The 18,426-nt window shown below is 39.6% G+C and overlaps 1 protein-coding gene across 1 annotated transcript in view; it reads right to left on the reverse strand.

The window, feature by feature from the left end:
- Positions 1 to 3,533: 3,533 nt before the first annotated feature.
- Positions 3,534 to 18,426, reverse strand: part of LOC134794714 (uncharacterized) — a 42,521-nt gene continuing 27,628 nt past the window's right edge. Inside the window, exon 5 of the mRNA XM_063766498.1 lies at positions 3,534 to 3,714. Coding sequence (XP_063622568.1) covers positions 3,572 to 3,714 — 143 coding nt within the window. The 3' untranslated portion in view covers positions 3,534 to 3,571. The remainder of the gene's footprint in view (positions 3,715 to 18,426) is intronic.

Here is an 18,426-nt window from a genome sequence, read left to right on the forward strand (position 1 = left end):
CGCAAAAATATCATATCAGTTTTCATATAAAACGATTTATTCACTTGAAATATATTTATTTAGGTTCCTATAAATTTTTAAAATAAAAACTATTCATATGTACGAGCAACATATCTAAATGCGTCTTCGCACAGGCTTAGTTAAAATTAAACCGTTGTCTCTCTTCCTTCCTTGCTGTATCCGGCAATGGCGACTTTATCAACAATTCTTATCCGGATTATGAAAAGCCCTAATGTGTGTGTGGAAACCGTTGTAGTAAACCAGAAACAGCGATAATTTCAAGGTAAGAAAATAATATATTAATCTTTAAATAAAAATGAGCGTACTAATTACCAAATTCAAATACAATAATTTAATCTTACTATCCCCGTAAACCCGCGGACGTTATATCGCGTCCGAAATTATAATCCAAATTCATCATAGATGTAAAACTTCACATTGTTTGAGCTGGTAAATTTAGACCCTAGGAATTAGCGACGTTAGTAATTAGGAAGTTAGATTATATTGTTTAATTTGTGACTATTTTGTTTTAGAAATTGAATCAGCAGATGGCTTGAGCGTGAGATAGTAATAATATAATCCTGGGCCATCATATGATTTCTTGGAAAAAGCTTTGAGCTCAAAGGGCACGTATCTGCCGCATATCCAGACTAGTTTCCCGGTGACCAAGAACGCTGCGCGGAGCTGTGAAGCAGAAAATGTCCGATAACCGGATAGATGTAATAACAACTTGTAACTATTTGCCATATCAATGTATGTATTCATATGCATTACTCCTAACATATATACAGTAATGCTAATAGGAATGAACATATTTATATCTTAATACGTAACTTTTTGTTACCTTTCATATTTGATGAATTTCTAAATATAGTACCTAATCATTATCTTTTAACGTATTTTTTTATTTATTTGTGATATGCTAATTTAAGAGCCCAACAACGTGCACACTAGCGCACTGCTAAATAATCGTGATTATTTAAATTTAACGACAGGTATTTAAAAAAGGGGCCGCTACGGACTGTATTATGTATTTAAGTACCATTTGAATACATCAAACTAGTTTTTAAGTTGCTGGATTCGTCGATCTATGAGCTCAAAACAAAAACGGCCGTTTTAACTTTGGACGGGTAGATTGACGAATCCACTAACATAAAAACTAGTTTAATGTATTCAGCAGTGGCGAAACCTGACCCCAACAAAAAAGAAAAAAATACAAAAAGAAATTCCCTCTCCGGGATTCGAACCCAGGACCATTAGCTTCCTGAACTGGATTACTGCCAATACCCGCTAGGCTAAACGAGTTGTCAATTCTAATTACAATGGTATCCTACCAGAGCGCTAGTAGTATAAACGAACTTTTGAAAGGGACATTTTTTTGTATGGAGTGTTCGTTCTTCTCCTAGTGAGTATTATATTCTTTGGTCAGAACTCTTTTTGATCGGAATTTATGTGTGTGTAAAGTTCGTCCAAGAAGTGTTGGAATATATAATCAAATGTTTCTACACTCATTCTAGTGTACTCGTAAAATTTTGCGGGATGCTTTCTATATTCTTCGTATAACACTCTAAATTCGCCTAACGTATAACAGCGTCTATTAAGTTCGTGCACACCTTCTCTTATATTTAAAATATCTCTCATGAAATATGAGCCGCTGTCGAGGCACTGAAGAGCCACTTCTGACAAAGACATTTTTAAACACTTGAGTACGTCCCATTCGCTCGACGCCGCCGCCGCTGCTGCGAAGTCGTGGCATGCTCGCCGCGCCGCTCTACCTTGCCGCGCCGCCCGCCGCCCCGCTCGTCGCTTAAGACCAATGTCGTGGCCAGGCCGTAACGCGGACTCTAGGCTAAGAAAATGTAAGTCCATGATCGTAAAAGTAACTGATGTCTAGTCAATTATTATGTTGCATTTAAGAATTCATAATAATCATACGTCGCACTACAGCGGGCAATTTGGGGGCATGTCAGGAAACGATATGTATTAGATGTATAAGATACATTTGACACTGGCTTATCTAATCCATATCGTTTCTAGATCTATTAATTGACGTATCTTAAAGTTCGAATCGGGCCGTTAAGTCTATATTATTTACTGGCTGAGGTGTGTATACTATTTTTCTGCATGACGGAGCCGGAAAGTGGGAACTTTATTTAGCGGAGCGGGCGAAAATTTGACGCTTTTCGGCCGGAGGGCAGAAAAATATATTCATGAAGGCACACAATACATGGAAATTATTAATTTGGATTAAACACACATAAATCTTACGCAATATTTTATTTAAGTACTAGTTTAAAAACAAATAATACATTTAACATATTAGAAAAGAAATACACAGAAGAAAAATATAGTACCTACTTAACTAATTCCATTATTAAACAGTAACGTAATCTAATCAAATTGACGTATATAATTTCTATTGTCAAAAAATCTTAATTAATCTTTTTATGTATGCAAGAATGTTAATTATTTTTATAAATACCTACATCACATGCTTAGCTTGCTTTATTTCAGGAATAGTAAGGAATACTACCTAATAATGTATGTTTGATAATTTTATAATATTAACTTCTAAAGAAAACGGAAAACAGAGATTTCATTTTCTTAATAGTGATTCGTTAAATACGTCAACAACTATGACATTTTTGACGTTTTCTATATAAGTACTTCAGTTTTACAATTGTTTGCTTTTAAGCGTCATTGAATACATAATATATCACATACATTTAATTTCATTTGTTAGCTATGCTTTTAGTAAAATATAGCACTATACAACTAGAATGAAAAAAAAAACTACTAAATGTGGTTTAAAACTTTATTATTTTATTCATACAATAATTAAAGTTACAGGTATACTTAAATAAATATGAATCTAAAATATTCATTTAATGTGCTAACGGCTACATATGTTTTTGCAAGCTCACAAAATATTTAATTACTGCACATCCCTCTTTACTTAATATTGAATTCTATGAAAAAAGAAATTTAGGACCACCGAAAAAAAATAGTAATACTTATAGCAAGTGTGCAGCAGTGATAAAAAATGACGGATTGATCGTTCTAAATGCGACTGCAATGCGGCAACGATAACAACCCAAATTAAAAAGGTATTAGAATAGGACCTAGAGGCCAATTAGTTGTTTAGAGCTGGAAAAGCGATAAATTATCTACAGGACAAGATTTTCGTACTCGCAAAATTAGATGTTCAGGCGGTGTTCTGCCACCAGTGACAAAATAATCGCGGCAAATTTGGGCCTAAATTTGTTTTTCAAACCTTGGGAATTTTTCTGTTATTCCTGCTCAGAATCACGAGTTCCATCCTAATAGGAAAAAGTGTCCCAAAAATCTCATACATTATTCGCATTCCTTTACTCTCATAAAAAATGGTAACAGAAAGAAAAAAGTTTTCCTCCGGCAAGGATCGAAACAGCTCTTGATTCTGAGTGGAAATAATTATAAATATACCCACTTAAAACAAGTGTAGTGTACAACTTTAAATAAAATGACTCATTTAGAATGATTCTCATAGAGAACCTATAAGAGTGGTGCGTTGCTGGAAATCTGGAACCATCTATAGAACGAGCTTCTCCTTGTCAATCTTGACGGGATAAACGAAGGAGATGTCGTTAGTAGGCGCGGGGCGGGCCTGCTCCAGCTCACGCTCGAGGTGGATCGCGTAGATGTAGTACACCAGGATGAAGTAGACTGCAAGACCTGTGGACAAGAGTGAAGTTAGGCGGATTCCAAACGTTCATGATCCTTAATAATTAAATAGAACTATTAAAACGGATTATATCGCGTATATTGAATTTATACTGGATCCCGACGTTTTTAGGGTTCCGTACCGAAAGGGTAAAACGGGACCCTATTACTAAGACTCCGCTGTCCGTCCGTCCGTCCGTCTGTCACCAGGCTGTATCTAGTGATCTGTGATAGCTAGACAGCTGAAATTTTCACAGATGATGTATTTCTGTTGCCGCTGTAACAACAAATACTAAAAACAGACTAAAATAAAGATTTAAGTGGGGCTCCCATACAACAAACGTGATTTTTGACCGAAGTTAAGCAACGTCGGGCGGGGTCAGTACTTGGATGGGTGACCGTTTTTATAGATAATGGTACGGAACCCTTCGTTTGCGAGTCCGACTCGCACTTGGCCGGTTTTTCCTTAGTCACGCGTTGCCCACAAATGCTGTAAAGGGTTCGAAATGTCGGGATGTAGTATAAATTCAATATACGCGATATAATCCGTTATAATTGTCTAATTTCATGAGACCGCGGTAACCGACAAGATCCTTAATAAGCCAACAAAATTTTGGTCGCGTACCTATAGATAGGTATATTCACCTCCGCGTCGCAAAAGGCACTAACGTGCGAAGGTGACACACATGAACTACTCTAATGATGAATGCCTGCATTCGAAACGTGTCACGATTATTGTAACTAAAAATACGTGAATAAAGTAAAGATACTAATTATACGGATGAGCCTTATTCTCTTGGAATGCTAATTTCTTGAAATAAATACATTTTGTTTTTTTTTTAAATATAAAACATTAGCAAAAACTTCAGAAATATTTAGTTGTTTTTAACATGGAATTGGAGCAGACACAAAAAGATCAAACGCAGTACAATTGTATATAACTCTCACGAACTAAAGTAGGTATAAATTCCCAAGTATCATAATACCTTCTGAACTTAATTCTACATGACACTAAAGTCTTCATTTTGTTTCAAAAGATTCTAATTTAGAACAAAATGCCTAGTTATTTATTTGTTGTTAGTTAAGTTAAAGTAATTGTGCTTGTCAATAAAAAAAACCGGACAAGTGCGAGTCAGACTCTCCCACCGAGGGTTCCGTACTTTTTACACGACTGCCCAAACAAAAAGAGTGTATTGTTTTCAGCGTTCATGTTTGTATGTATGTGAGTTTCTTTATTCCACCATAACTTCTGAATGCCTTAACCGATTTGAACGTGTGAGGTATTGTTAGAATCCTCACGTCATTCCGAGTAACATAGGATATGTGATGTCATCATAAAAACAATATGGCGGGCTCTGCACTAGAAATTGCCCGAGATTAAGAAAAAAATGTCGTTTAAAGTTATCGAGTAGGGCATCAAAATAAAGGGTTTTGAAAGGCGATATCAAAAATATATATTGAATGCATCCTCTGGTTAGACGAGATTTTGTAAAATGCAATCTAATCGGAAAGATGAACAAATTATCGAAACCTATTAAGTAGGGTATCAGCAGAAAGGGTTTTAAAAGCCGATTATACAAATATATATAAGTTATAAGTTTAATCGTACTGATGAAGAGAAAAAACGAAATGTTCTAAATCGCGCTATTGAAATTTTTCTTGGCAGCTATATATGTCACTTGCTTTGACATGTCATGTTCGGTACTTCTTCTTCTTCTTCTTTATTAGGGGCTATATAAGGCTCCAAAGCCTATGTATCACTGCGACCATTCCTGATCTATTGTGATCGCCACCTATTACAACTCTCGATCCAACCCTGCAACTTCGAATAGCTGCAGGATCCTTTTGGTCTCGAGAGACTTTACCTCCTCCGGGCGTAATATGTGTCCGCCCAAGATTAGGTCACGAGTACGCATTAGGCAAGGGCACTCTGTGAGGATGTGCAAGGGCGTCTCCTCCGCCTCCATGCAGAGTCTGCACCGCCCTATGTCACGTTTCCCCATGGTGCGCATGTGCTTATTTAGGCCGCAATGCCCGGTAAGCACCCTTACCAAGTTGCGCAGTTGGTTCCTAGACAGCGCTAAGGCGTTCGAAGACGCCTTTTTGCTGAAGGCCTTGATAAGCGCTTTGGAATGGTTCAAACCTGTTGTTTCTCTCCAGAGTTGAATGGTTTTGTAGTGACAGTAGGTCTTTAGGGTGAGCCGCGTTAGGCTTTTGGGGATACCACAAAAGGGCTCAGGACTGTAGTTCTTCCCCTTAGCCCCTGCTCGCGCGAGTTCGTCGGCCTTCTCGTTTCCTACGATACCCGCATGCCCCGGGACCCAACGTAGAACAACCTTGTTCCTGGCTCCAAGGTTGTTCAATAGTTGCCTGCAGTTCTCAACCAGCCTCGATGTGGTGACATCGGAGGTTAGAGCTAAGAGTGCCGCCTGGCTATCCGAATGGATATAGATAGTATGGTTGCCGTAGTTGCTTTGCAGATTGATTGACGCACATTCTAGAATGGCGTATACCTCTGCCTGGAATATAGAGCAAAAACGTCCTAGGTTTAAGCTGATGCTTTTCCTAGGCGCTTCACCGTATACTCCGCAACCTACTTCAGATCCGGATTTGGAGCCATCAGTGTACCACCTCAGGCTTCCTTCTTTCCACTTAATTTGACTGTTTGATGTTCGGTACTTACGATCTTTTCGGTTTGAATACTACTATAAGAACTTGCGACTAAATTTGTTATTTATTGGGTTACTGACTATGGGACTTTAATATTTGAAATATATTTGGACGTCAAAGTACCCATTTATTTTTTAAAAAATGGTTCTTTCAAAGAAAACTAAGAAAGCTCGTCAAACAGCAGATAAACTTAGTAATGAATCCCCGCGTTCCCGCGAACGGCGACTAAAAAATATGAGAGATAGAATGTCAGAATATTACTTTCATCTTTCTAATGAAGAAAGGCAGTCGCTTTCCAAAAGATCTGCCTTAAATAAGTCTTCTGCAATAAGGCGTGAAACAATACAAGAAAGAGAAGTAAGGCTCGCAAAGCATCGCTCACATATGACTCAAATACGCCAAGAGGAGTCCTTGTCTGCTCGTTCGGCGAGGCTGACTCAGATGCGTGAGCACGCGTCAATGATGCTTGATTCCGAGTCTCCTGCTGCACGTGAGATAAGACTCACTCAGATGCGCGAACATGCATCGCTAATTCGTGATCTCGAGTCTCCTACTGCACGTGATACTAGGTTGTCGCAAAGCCGTGAGTACGCCGAGGCGTCAGCACGTACACAAGAGACACCATCCTCTCGTGAAGAAAGACTCTCAGACATGCGACGCTATTACCATGACTGCAGAAGGCAGCTCTTTTGTGACGATTCGAATTTTGAAAGACAAATTTTGCAAATCCCAGAGCACATATGCTACTGCTGTGAAAAGACATTTTACGAAAAGCAGACGCGCCGTATTTCTGCTGCTGGCACTACTATACCATTACCACATGATCACCCGGATATTCTTATGTGCTGCAACAGGTGTGCCAATAGTATATCAAAAAATAAAACACCACCAATGGCATTTTGGAACAACATGCGTGTGGCTCCTATCCCTCCTGAGCTAGAGTGCCTAAATGAAATGGAGGTGAGGCTTATTTCGCGTGTCCGCCCATTCTTAAAAGTAGTTCGATTAGGCGGTAGATTTGGCCAGCAAGGATTTAAGGGGCAGGCTACACTTTTCGCGCAGCAGGTGGAGGAATTATCGGAGCAGCTTCCGATTTCAGCCTCTGACGCGGGCCTTACCATCGTTGCCGAGTCTTTGGAAAATGTTAGTAGTTCCCGAAGATACCTTGTCGATACAAATAAAATAAAAAAAGCATTGGAATGGCTTATTTTGAATAATCATCTCTATGCTAACGTGCAGATATTTTTTACAATGGACGAGATAGGTATTAACCAACAAATAATGGAAGCTGTGTCCATTCCATCCACCCAAGTCACCCAGCCCAGCTCACAGCCTGTACCGAGAAATGAAACATACCACTTCAAAGCAATCAATTGTGATAAATCTATTTTGAGAGGGCACTTCCATCAGGGTAGTGACCGGTTTGGGATGGAGTCGCGAGGGCGGCAGTGTACTGCTAACGCGGCTACCGCCATCGCGTACTCGGCTGTGAAACCATTACGTGAGTGGACTCCCTCGGACGTAGATCGGGTGTTGTTGGCCGGCGATGGGTACTTTCTACAGTGCATGTCACGTTTACCAGATAGACCCAACTATCTGAATACAGAGGAGCTGTTACCCAATTTGACTATTGCTGGGTTAACCATAAATGTGCGCATTGAGCCGGATGTCGTAATTGGACTTATCAGACCTGCCGCTCCAGAAACTATGCCACCAGAAACGTTTACTAGTTTGGATGACGCCGTACAGCATTTCTTTAGGAGCTCGGAATCAGGAATTGTTACTTGTCAGACCGGTTATGCAGTAGCTATAATGAAACGGGGCGCAGAATACTATCTATTTGATTCACACTCACGCGGGCCTAAAGGTTTTGTAGCTGGCGATAGAGGAAGTGCAATTGTTATGCAGTTTGCATTAGAGCAACCACTGTGTCGACATCTGTTGGTCGTATTGGATGTGCGCAGTGCAAGAAATTTGCAGTTTTCTATAACTGCAATACTTTCTCCTGAAAACACTGTAACTCCCACCGAAATATCTCTCGCGCCTGGGTCGGAGATTGCAGTTAATTGCGACCACAGTGAGAGTGTTCAGATAGATGTTGATATTCTGGAAAGTTTAAATGACGGAGAAATTATAACCACCAGCCTGATGCCCATCGATACAGACGTGCCGGAAATGACCACAGTCTTACCTAACGTTGACGTAGACCGCTGCGTTCCCGTACGAGAGTTGAGGCGCAAAACAGCTCCTCCTGTAAGTATTCTCCGGGAACAAAGAGCCGAAGAGTTAGCTTGGGTAAAACTATTTCCGGACGGTAAAAATGGATTTAGAGAACAGCGACAAGTACCTATAACGCCTCTAGACTATTTTCAGTCACGCGTTATGAGCCATGATAAGAGGTTTCAAGCGAATGAGTACCTGTTCTTCGCACTTTCAGTGGTTGAACTTTACAAAGCCCAGCAAAATGTCTCTGTATGCGGTAGATTGCGTCAAAATGGAGCAGAACCTGCTAACGTTGTTCAAAATGTTCACCTCGTAATGCGTAATATCCGTGGAACGCAATCTTACTGGCATAAGGCGTTTACAGACCTAATGGCCATGGTACGTAATTTAGGAGCTCCTCATTTTTACATAACTTTGTCGTGCAATGATCTGCACTGGCCAGACATATTGACGGCGCTTTTGGTGGCAGATGGACGTCCCGGCTTTCCAGTGTCAGAGCTTTCTTTCCCGGAGAAACTTCGTCTCGTTGAATCGTATCCGGTTACATTGTGCAGACAATTTATGCTTCGATTGAACACCTTTTTCACCCAAATGAAACGACGAGATGACCCCGTACTGGGTCGGCCCATTGTTGATTTTTGGTGGCGCATCGAGTTCCAGCTGCGTGGGAGTCCTCACGTGCACATGGTAGTGTGGTGTGCCGACATGCCGTCATTCGACACTGAGGAAGGGATTGCGCTTCTCGATCAAGTTGTATCTTGCGCCCTACCCGATAATAACACGGACCCAGAAATGCGCGAACTGGTACTGTGGGTGCAGACGCATAAACACACTCACACCTGCTACAAAAACGGGGCAAATTTCTGTCGGTTTGGGTTTTCGAGGCCTACTGCACCTCGATCTCGAATATTAGACGAAGATGAGGCAATACGCAATGGCGGCCGTTTCTATGTACTTAAGAGAGAAGAAGGTGAAGAGGACGTCAATAATTACAACCCACGTATGCTGCGCATGTGGAAGGGTAATATAGATATTCAACCTTGCGGCACCGCAACGGGAATAGCGTATTATATTACCAAGTACATATCGAAGTCCGAGCCAGCAGAAGTTTCGAAAAGTATTCGTGATGCCATGAAGCGAGTACAGGAGAAGGGCGGCAGTATGGCTAAGCAAGTGTTTGCTATGCAAAACGCTATATTGACACACAGGGAAGTTTCAGCATGTGAGGCAGCAGTGCGGTTATGTCACATAAAGATGCGTGATTCTTCACGAAAAGTCATTTTCGTAAATACCTGCGTCCCGGAAGAACGATATCGGATGTTGAGGGTGGATGACGGTGCCAATGAACCGTATCAAAATATTTTCGACCGCTATATGTCTAGACCGCTTATATTGGACCAACTAAGCTTAGGAGAGTTTGCAGTATGGTATGAGCCAGTAACGCGCAACAACTACACCGAGGACGACCAGGACGCTGACGCTTACGAGGATGCTGCTGAAGACAGCGCACCACAGCGAACAATCACACTGCTTGATAACCGGGGAAAGATGAGGAAGCGAATCCGGCCCGCTGTGTTGCGTACAAGGTACTATACACCAAATTCCGACCCTGAAGGCTATTACTACTCTCTTCTGGCGGCGCATGTCCCATTCCGTTCTGAAAGAGAACTAAAAGAGGGACACATAACGGCCAAAGAGGCGTTTTTCGCAAAAAAGGAACTTCTACGACCTCTGCAAGAGGGTAGTAGTGCAGAAGACATGGCAAGATGGGAACAAGAAATTCAGCAAGCAATTTCACGCGTTGTTGCTGAAAATTTGGCGGCTGACGCAAACGCAGCTTCAGGTGATGCAAATGAGGGTGAAATTGTTGACTTGAATCAAATGCATGAAAATGAAGGGTTTGCATTAGAAGAGGTCGATGAGGCTGAGGTGCGTTCCATGCCTGACCTACAGTACGCAGCAGCTGTTAACTCCATGAATATACAACAACGAGAGTTGTTCAAAAAAGTTTCCGATCAGCTGCTGCGTACAGAACACGACCGTGAGCCTTTACGGATCTTTATCACTGGTGGTGCAGGTACGGGGAAAACTTTCACACTCAAACTCATAGTAGAGCTGATTTATCGCCTCACCAACAACTCAATCAGCAAAACTGTGAAAGTTACAGCACCAACTGGGGTAGCTGCAAGACTAATTGGAGGCGCTACATTGCACTCCACATTTGCCCTTCCCATTGAAAGAGGCAGAAACGAAACGATGCGTCTTTTAACCGGTGAGCGCCTCCAACGGGAAAGGCAAAGATGGAGTGGAGTACAGTGGCTCATCATTGATGAGATTTCTATGGTTCCGTACACTACACTACGTAATGTCCATCTCAGGTTACAGCAGCTGAAGATGAGTGATGATTTCTTCGGTGGTATTAACATCCTACTGTTTGGGGACCTTATGCAATTGCCTCCCGTGTCTAAATCAGCTGGCGGTGCGTACTGCTTCAAGCAACCGCAGAATTTGGAATCCGAGGTGAATTTGTGGGCGATATTTTGTTTTTGCGAGCTACCTCAGAATATGAGGCAAGCCGATGACACATCTTTTGTGGACATCTTGAATAGTTTACGGGTCGGTCAACTTACAATGCAGCAACTGGAAGTGTTGGATCGTCGTCGAGTCCCACTTGTCGGTCAATTTGCAGATGGTGAATGCGTACGCATATTTCCCACGACCCAACAGGTCAACGATTATAACAACATGATGACCAACAAGCTAGCTCAGTCATGCTTGATGTACGATATTGTTGCTGTAGACGTGTCTCTTGAGGCGAAGAGCTATGGACAGACGCCGAAGGCGGAGTTTATATCTACCGACCCCAACAAAACCGGAGGATTTCCTAAAGCTCTAAAGATCGCCGTAGGCTCGAGGGTCATGCTGCGCAAGAATATAAATGTTGGCCACGGTTTAGTAAACGGAGCTATGGGAGTCATAAAGAAAATTGAATGGCCTGCACTGCGCCGTGACCAGCTCGAGCCCGGAGAGCTGCCTCAAGCTGTCTTCATATTATTTATTTTATTTATTTATTTAATAAAATACAAGATATTCTTAAAGATAGGCATAGCCCCGCAAAACTCATCAGTGAGTTTGACTGCGGGGTCATCAGTCTCTAGTTATTAACTTAATTTGTATGTACTTAATGTTTAAATTATTACAATATATTATTACGGTAGTGTTTTTTTAACATAGTTTTAAATTTAGGCTTATTATTTTCACGTCTTATGGCTTCAGGCAAACTATTAAGTAAGTATGGAATTCTTTTCCTAAGGGTTCTATCCCCGTAGTAATTATTAATTCTAGGAACGGATAGTTTACCTGAAGTCACAGCCTTTGTGATGTATGTATGTTTAACTGGTGTTAAGGAATCAGCTGAGTTAGGCTCTTGGTAACTATGGTTATTGACCGCAAGTAAGTATTTATGTTTTAAACTGACCGGTAAAATATTGCAAGTTTTGAAAAGAAGTCTGTAGTTACCTTTACATTTGAGTTTAGTTTTATGGCTGACAAGTAATTTTAAAAATCTAATCTGCATATTCTCTAATTTATCGATATTGGTCTTAGTTGTGAGCCCATAGCTGTCAAGAGCATAACTCAGTATTGAATCTACAAGTGACACATATAAACATTTAAGAGTGCTAATAGGAACTTTGAATTTTAAGTGAAAGAACTTACCTAATAATACTCTAAGTTTTTCATAAATAAAATTAACATGATATGACCAGGAGAGGTGTTCGTCTACTTTGTTTTAGAATTCGACGATAAAAGTATAGCTAATAATATTGTGGGTTCGGGGGTAAAAATTGAAGCAAGCACAACGGAGTTCGATGCATTGAGAGGCCAAGGTAAAGTAGAGCGGCGTATGCTGCCACTAATATTGTAACGTACATTACGTACATTATATGACTTAAACTCTACGCAAAGTGAATTGAACATGAAGCATAAGGGAAAAGGCGGTAGACCGACTAGAACTAAAAAAGGAAGACCTAAGGTATCCCAACTGTCACGATCTGAACAACTTCGAGAAGCTGCGGCTCGTTACCGACAAAAACACCCTGAAAAACGTCGAGAAACCGTAGAACTTTATAATTCTTTACATCCAGGCGCCCACCGGGCATCTGTAGCACAGTACAGTGCTTCACACCCTGAAGTAAACCGGGCAGCTGTAGCACGCTACAGTGCTTCACATCCGGAATTCAATCAGGCCGCAGTATCTCGCTACCATGCTTCACATTCGGAAGTAAACAGACAAAACTTAGCGCGAAAGAGATCTACTGACAAACTAAAGTTTAAGGGAAACACAGAAACAATCACTAGAGTTCTTACAACTAAACTTAAAGATAGATTAGAATCAGAAAAAATAGTTAAGTGGACTCTCCATAATATGCAAAGAACTTTAGAAGATTTGAACAAGACTGCAAATAAATTAAAAGAAAAAATAATAGCGGCATTAGAGAAGTTAAAAATATGTCCTGAAAGCACGGATATTAAAGACAAATTTGAAGCATTTCTTGGTAAATCAGAACATCGCAGTAATCAGGAGCCATTTTATTCTGAACACGCTTATAAGGTTTATGAAGATAAAGAAAAACCTATTGAGATTGATGATACTGGCAAAGCAAAAACCTTTACAAATGTTAAAGAAATGTCTAAAAGTCTGACATGGTCTTGTTCGGATTCATTGTGCGTATTAAATGATGGAATCTTACTAAAATTGAAAAACATTTTCGAAGTATTGAGCCTCCAAACTACTGCGCAAATTTACTCGATGTCTGTAAAAACAGGAAAACTGCAAGAAAATATCAACTTTATTAATAACGTTAAATCGCATTTCCCACATCTTCGGACTATTATTAGAGAGATTTATCAAATACACAGCGACTGTAAGTTATTGCTTGATATTGACGATTCTTTGGCGAGTGGTAATGTGGATAAGCTTATGGAGCTAGGAAAGCAACCGACGGTAGGAAGTGCCGTTGTAGAGCGTACACCTGATAGTGAAATCGTGGAAGATGAAATAATAAAAAGTAATAAGGTTGCTTTTAAATTATTTAACAAAAAAAGTGTAGACACACCGAAACTGGATAGTATGTCGTGCAATAAACTTTGTTATTCTAGAGATATTAGTTCCATAGAACGATTAAGAAAGCCCATATCAACAGATGTTTGGAATCAGCTCCTGAACTACTATAATGCTCAGCTGTAATGCTCACCCAAGATATGGTCGGACCGGATCGATACAGCGATTTAGAGCACGATGCTTGTTTTTGTATTATTAATCTTAATTGTAAATAGTCGTTATGTTGTATCTTCTTGCTGTGTAACTTTTTTCTTATTTAACTAACTGTTTACTGTATGTTATTTCTGTCTTTTTTCTTCTTGTCTGTTACCTTCCGTGATTCTTCTCACTTGATGGTCTCATCGGAAGATCAGCGCTGGAAGCCACCAGCAACATGCTGAGATGGGGCCATTTCGTGGCACTTTAATCTTATTTTGTATTTTCTTTTATACTATGTACTATTCCGATTGTTTGTGCTTACGAATAAATCTATTCTATTCTATAATTCTAGCCTAATAACTCACAATCCGTACATATGCCACACATGCCTTGCTAAGATTCGTGCTAACCAAATGCCTGCTGTCTGTATCCTCAATGACATGCACGTAAGCACTGTTCCACCAGAAATAGCTCAGCTGAACGACTATGAAAACATTTTAATCCAACGCGCTAAAGCGTTTCAGGTGGTTGTCACAATGAATCCTGTGGCTAATAAACGTCTACCCAATCGTCAGATGGTTAAAAAGTAAAGGGCAGGACTTTTCATTTACCGCTTCCGATGGAAGAAACCCTAAAAAAACTCCCAAAACCTGAAGACGCAATAATTGAAAACCCAGAACTTTATATTATAGTCCGAAGTACGCCAAACAAAGCAAATATTATATGGCAAGACATTGTTGACGTTAATAAAGTGTACAAAGCATTACAATACTTAAAAAATGTAAACGAACATTATGCTCATATCAAATTACCAGATTTACCTAACCAGCTCATAAACATGCATGAAAATATTCAACATAATGTTACAAATACACCAGATAATGCTGAAGAAGGTATTTTAGAAGATGGTACAGCAGCAGTGTTGACCCAAATCACAAGAGAAAAGAAAACTGATTATGAGCATTACACCATATATCCTTTGAATGAACGGAGACAAAATGCACCAGCTTCAGAACTCTACCAAATGCTCAAAGTAAACACAGCACCGATTGATGCCCGAGATAAAGACCTCGATGTTAAATGTTTTCCACATTTATATGTAGAAGGAAAATACGGCCAATTTCATAATCGGCAGCAGTTAGTAACTTCTAGTGAATTTATTAAAGCAAGGCTTATGTCAAAACATCCTCAATTTAGACTTAACCAACAGTATCTATTTTTCTTATTGAATGATGCTAATATGCGCCAATTAAACTCCGGAATCTTTTATAAAATGAATTGTGCTAATCAGAGAGATAAAATTACGGCAGAACAGTATCTCCAAATGCTTAACAATGATGAGCTGGAAGGTGATTTGACCGCAATATTTGGCCGACTGAGGAACACCGAACAGTTCTGGAAGAAACCAAGAAACGATGTAAATTGTATGACTCAAAATTACGGTCCAGCAACTTGGTTTCTTACCATGAGTCCCTCTGAGTGGATGTGGGAGGATTTGGGAGAGTACATCAGGCAAGTAAATGGCGTTGAAATGGCTAATAAAACAATCAGTGAATTGGTTGCTCTTGACCCCGTATCTACCTCACGTTTTATAGATAACAAGTTTCATGCCATGTTAGACTTTATAACTAGTTCAGATGAGCCTTTAGGTAAGATTATTCATTACTTTTGGCGTCGAGAGTACCAATCTAGGGGTGCTTAGCACTTCCATTTAATGTTATAGGTTAAGGATGCACCTATTCTACATAAGTCATCTATAGACGAGGTAGCGTCATTTATTTCTAAATACGTGACATGTGCCATTCCAAATAAAGATATTTCTCCTACTTTACATCAACGGGTCACTTCGTATCAAATGCATAAACATAACAGTTATTGCATGAGGAGAAAGAAAACGAAAAAAGGATTCGTTTCAGTTTGCCGTTTTGGATTTCCTCGAACTGTGACGAATTCTCTTATCATAAGAGACATTTTTCAAACTATAGCGGCAAGAAAAACTCTCAGATCTAATAATCGTCTCTACAATATTGTCCGCTCAAAGGAGTCAGATATGATTAATGACTACAATCCCGCTTTGCTGTTGGCGTGGAATGGAAATATTGACATTCAATATGTTGGAGAGAAAACAGCCATTTTGAACTATTATGTGACCAAGTATACTACTAAAGGTGAAAAGACCCATGCAACCGACATGTTTAACGATATTAACTCTACAAAAAGTCTTAGAAGCCGGTTATATAATATTGGTCTCCGAGTATTATCGAATCGAGAATGCGGAGCTTTAGAAGCCAGCGATACATTATTGGGAATACCACTTTACGGCACGGACCCACACACAACAATAAGATGGTTAGACGTAAACATTCATCGTAATCGCAGGGTTAAATCGAAATCTGAAATGACTGCACTGGACCCGAATTCCACTGACATATATTACGATTCTTGGATAGACAACGTTTACCCTGCCAGACCTGACGAATTACAAGACATGAATCTATTTGACTTTTCGAAAGACTATGATTTAGTTAATACACGGCCTGTTTCAAATAAAGTAGAGTATTATGTTTTAGCAAATAAAAAATACTTAAAAAAAAAGATAGACCATACCTAATTAACCATTACCTGTATGATGTAGAGCAAATGTCAGAAAAATATTTATTTTCCTTGTTGTTATTATTTATACCTTGGAGAATACTAGATGACCTAAAAATGCAACATGAGACATACACAGAAGCATTTAATGCTGTAAAGGACGATTTACAAGAAGCGTTACGCTACGGAAATTTACGGACTGAATTACGAAATATTTTACAAACAGCTTTTGAAAAGGTAGAAGAAAATGTAGCAGAACTAAACGAAGAAAGGGAAAACATAGTAGATGAAGGACCCGACATTCCTTTAGAGTTTGAAGCTTTGGAAGCGGTAAATGCTATGGAAGATTTAAACAACTTTGATTTAGTTGAAGCGGATATTTCTGAAATGAATGAGCAAGCAATGATAGATAAACTAAATTCTGACCAAAAAAAGGTATTTGATACAGTCACTAATAAAATTACGAACCAAAAAGAAATATTGCGACATTTTGTTAGTGGCACCGGTGGCACCGGCAAGAGCTATTTAATAAAAACCTTAAAAATATGGATTAAAAACAACCTGCATTAAAATGTTGCTATTACTGCCCCGACTCGAATTGCAGCATTTAACGTAAACGGATTAACTGTTCACAGATTACTACAACTGCCCGTAGAGCATAAACAAACTCCTAAATACAAACCGCTTTCAGACGAAGTACTTCAAGTTTTAAGGACAGACTTAAAAACTGTCGAATTATTTATTATAGATGAAGTGTCTATGATATCTAATGTAACTTTAGCCTACATAAATCTTCGTTTATGCGAAGTGTTTGATACTTCTGATGTAGAAGATGGTTGGTTTGGAAAAAAAAATATTTTAGTGCTTGGGGATCTTTTGCAACTTGCACCCGTTAGAGAAAAGTCGCCATTTGAAAAACTAACCCCTTCAGAAATTAATAAACTTATAGGCTCCTTAAGTATTCCAAACTTATGGACTGAACTTTTTAGTTACGACGAACTTACGTTGAATATGAGACAGCTGGATGATTCTACGTTTGTAGAAATGTTAAAAAGAATCAGAGTAGGAGTGACAACTCAATCAGACAGAGATATACTGTCAAACCGATTGATACCCCTGCTCTCGCATTCCAATGAAGGAAGGTTAATGGAAATAGCACAATGTTTGAGGGAGTACCAGAAGATACTGTTTGTTTACTACTGACTAGAAATATGTGTATGCAGTTAAATAATGCTATGTTAAAAGCGATTCCGCACCCAGAGATAAAGTTAGTTGCTAAAGATTCCTTGGATTGTTCAAAATGTATGATAACGAAAGCCCGGGCGTGTTTACAAAAATATGAAGATGATGCGTCGATGACTGCTGGACCGGAAGAAACTATAATCATTAAAGAGGGAGGTAAAGTAATGCTTAGGAGAAACATTGATGTTAGTTTAGGTTTAGTGAATGGGTCGATAGGCGTTGTACAAAAAGTGAGGTGGGACCCGGAAGACCAAACAAAGCCTAAACAATTGGTAGTAAAATTCGCTAATAATTTAATTCACGAATTATTGCCTATTAAGTCAAAATTTGAGATCATACCCCGGGCATACGTGTACAGAGAACAATTCCCAATCTGTGTGGCGTATGCCCTAACAATTCACAAGAATGAGAGAATATGGAGGTGCCAATGCCCTCATGGACATTGGCACCTCCATATTCTCTTGTGGCCAAGCCTACGTGGCGCTTTCACGAGTAACCAATCTTCATGGGGTGCACCTCATAAATGTTGACTTCATGAGTATAAAAGCTCAAGCTTCAGCGATCACCGAATACAACCGGCTTAGGCGCAAATACCGCGCCGATCTTTCAGAAATTAAACCGTCTAAACCGTCTAAAAAAAAATTATGAACGCGAATGGGCAATACGAAAAACTGTACAAGAATCAGAACCGGAAAAAAAGAAAAGAAAGATTTGTAATAATAAAAAAACTACTCCTA

The sequence above is a fragment of the Cydia splendana genome, chromosome 11 (assembly GCF_910591565.1).
Source record: "Cydia splendana chromosome 11, ilCydSple1.2, whole genome shotgun sequence".
Lineage (NCBI taxonomy): Eukaryota > Metazoa > Arthropoda > Insecta > Lepidoptera > Tortricidae > Cydia > Cydia splendana.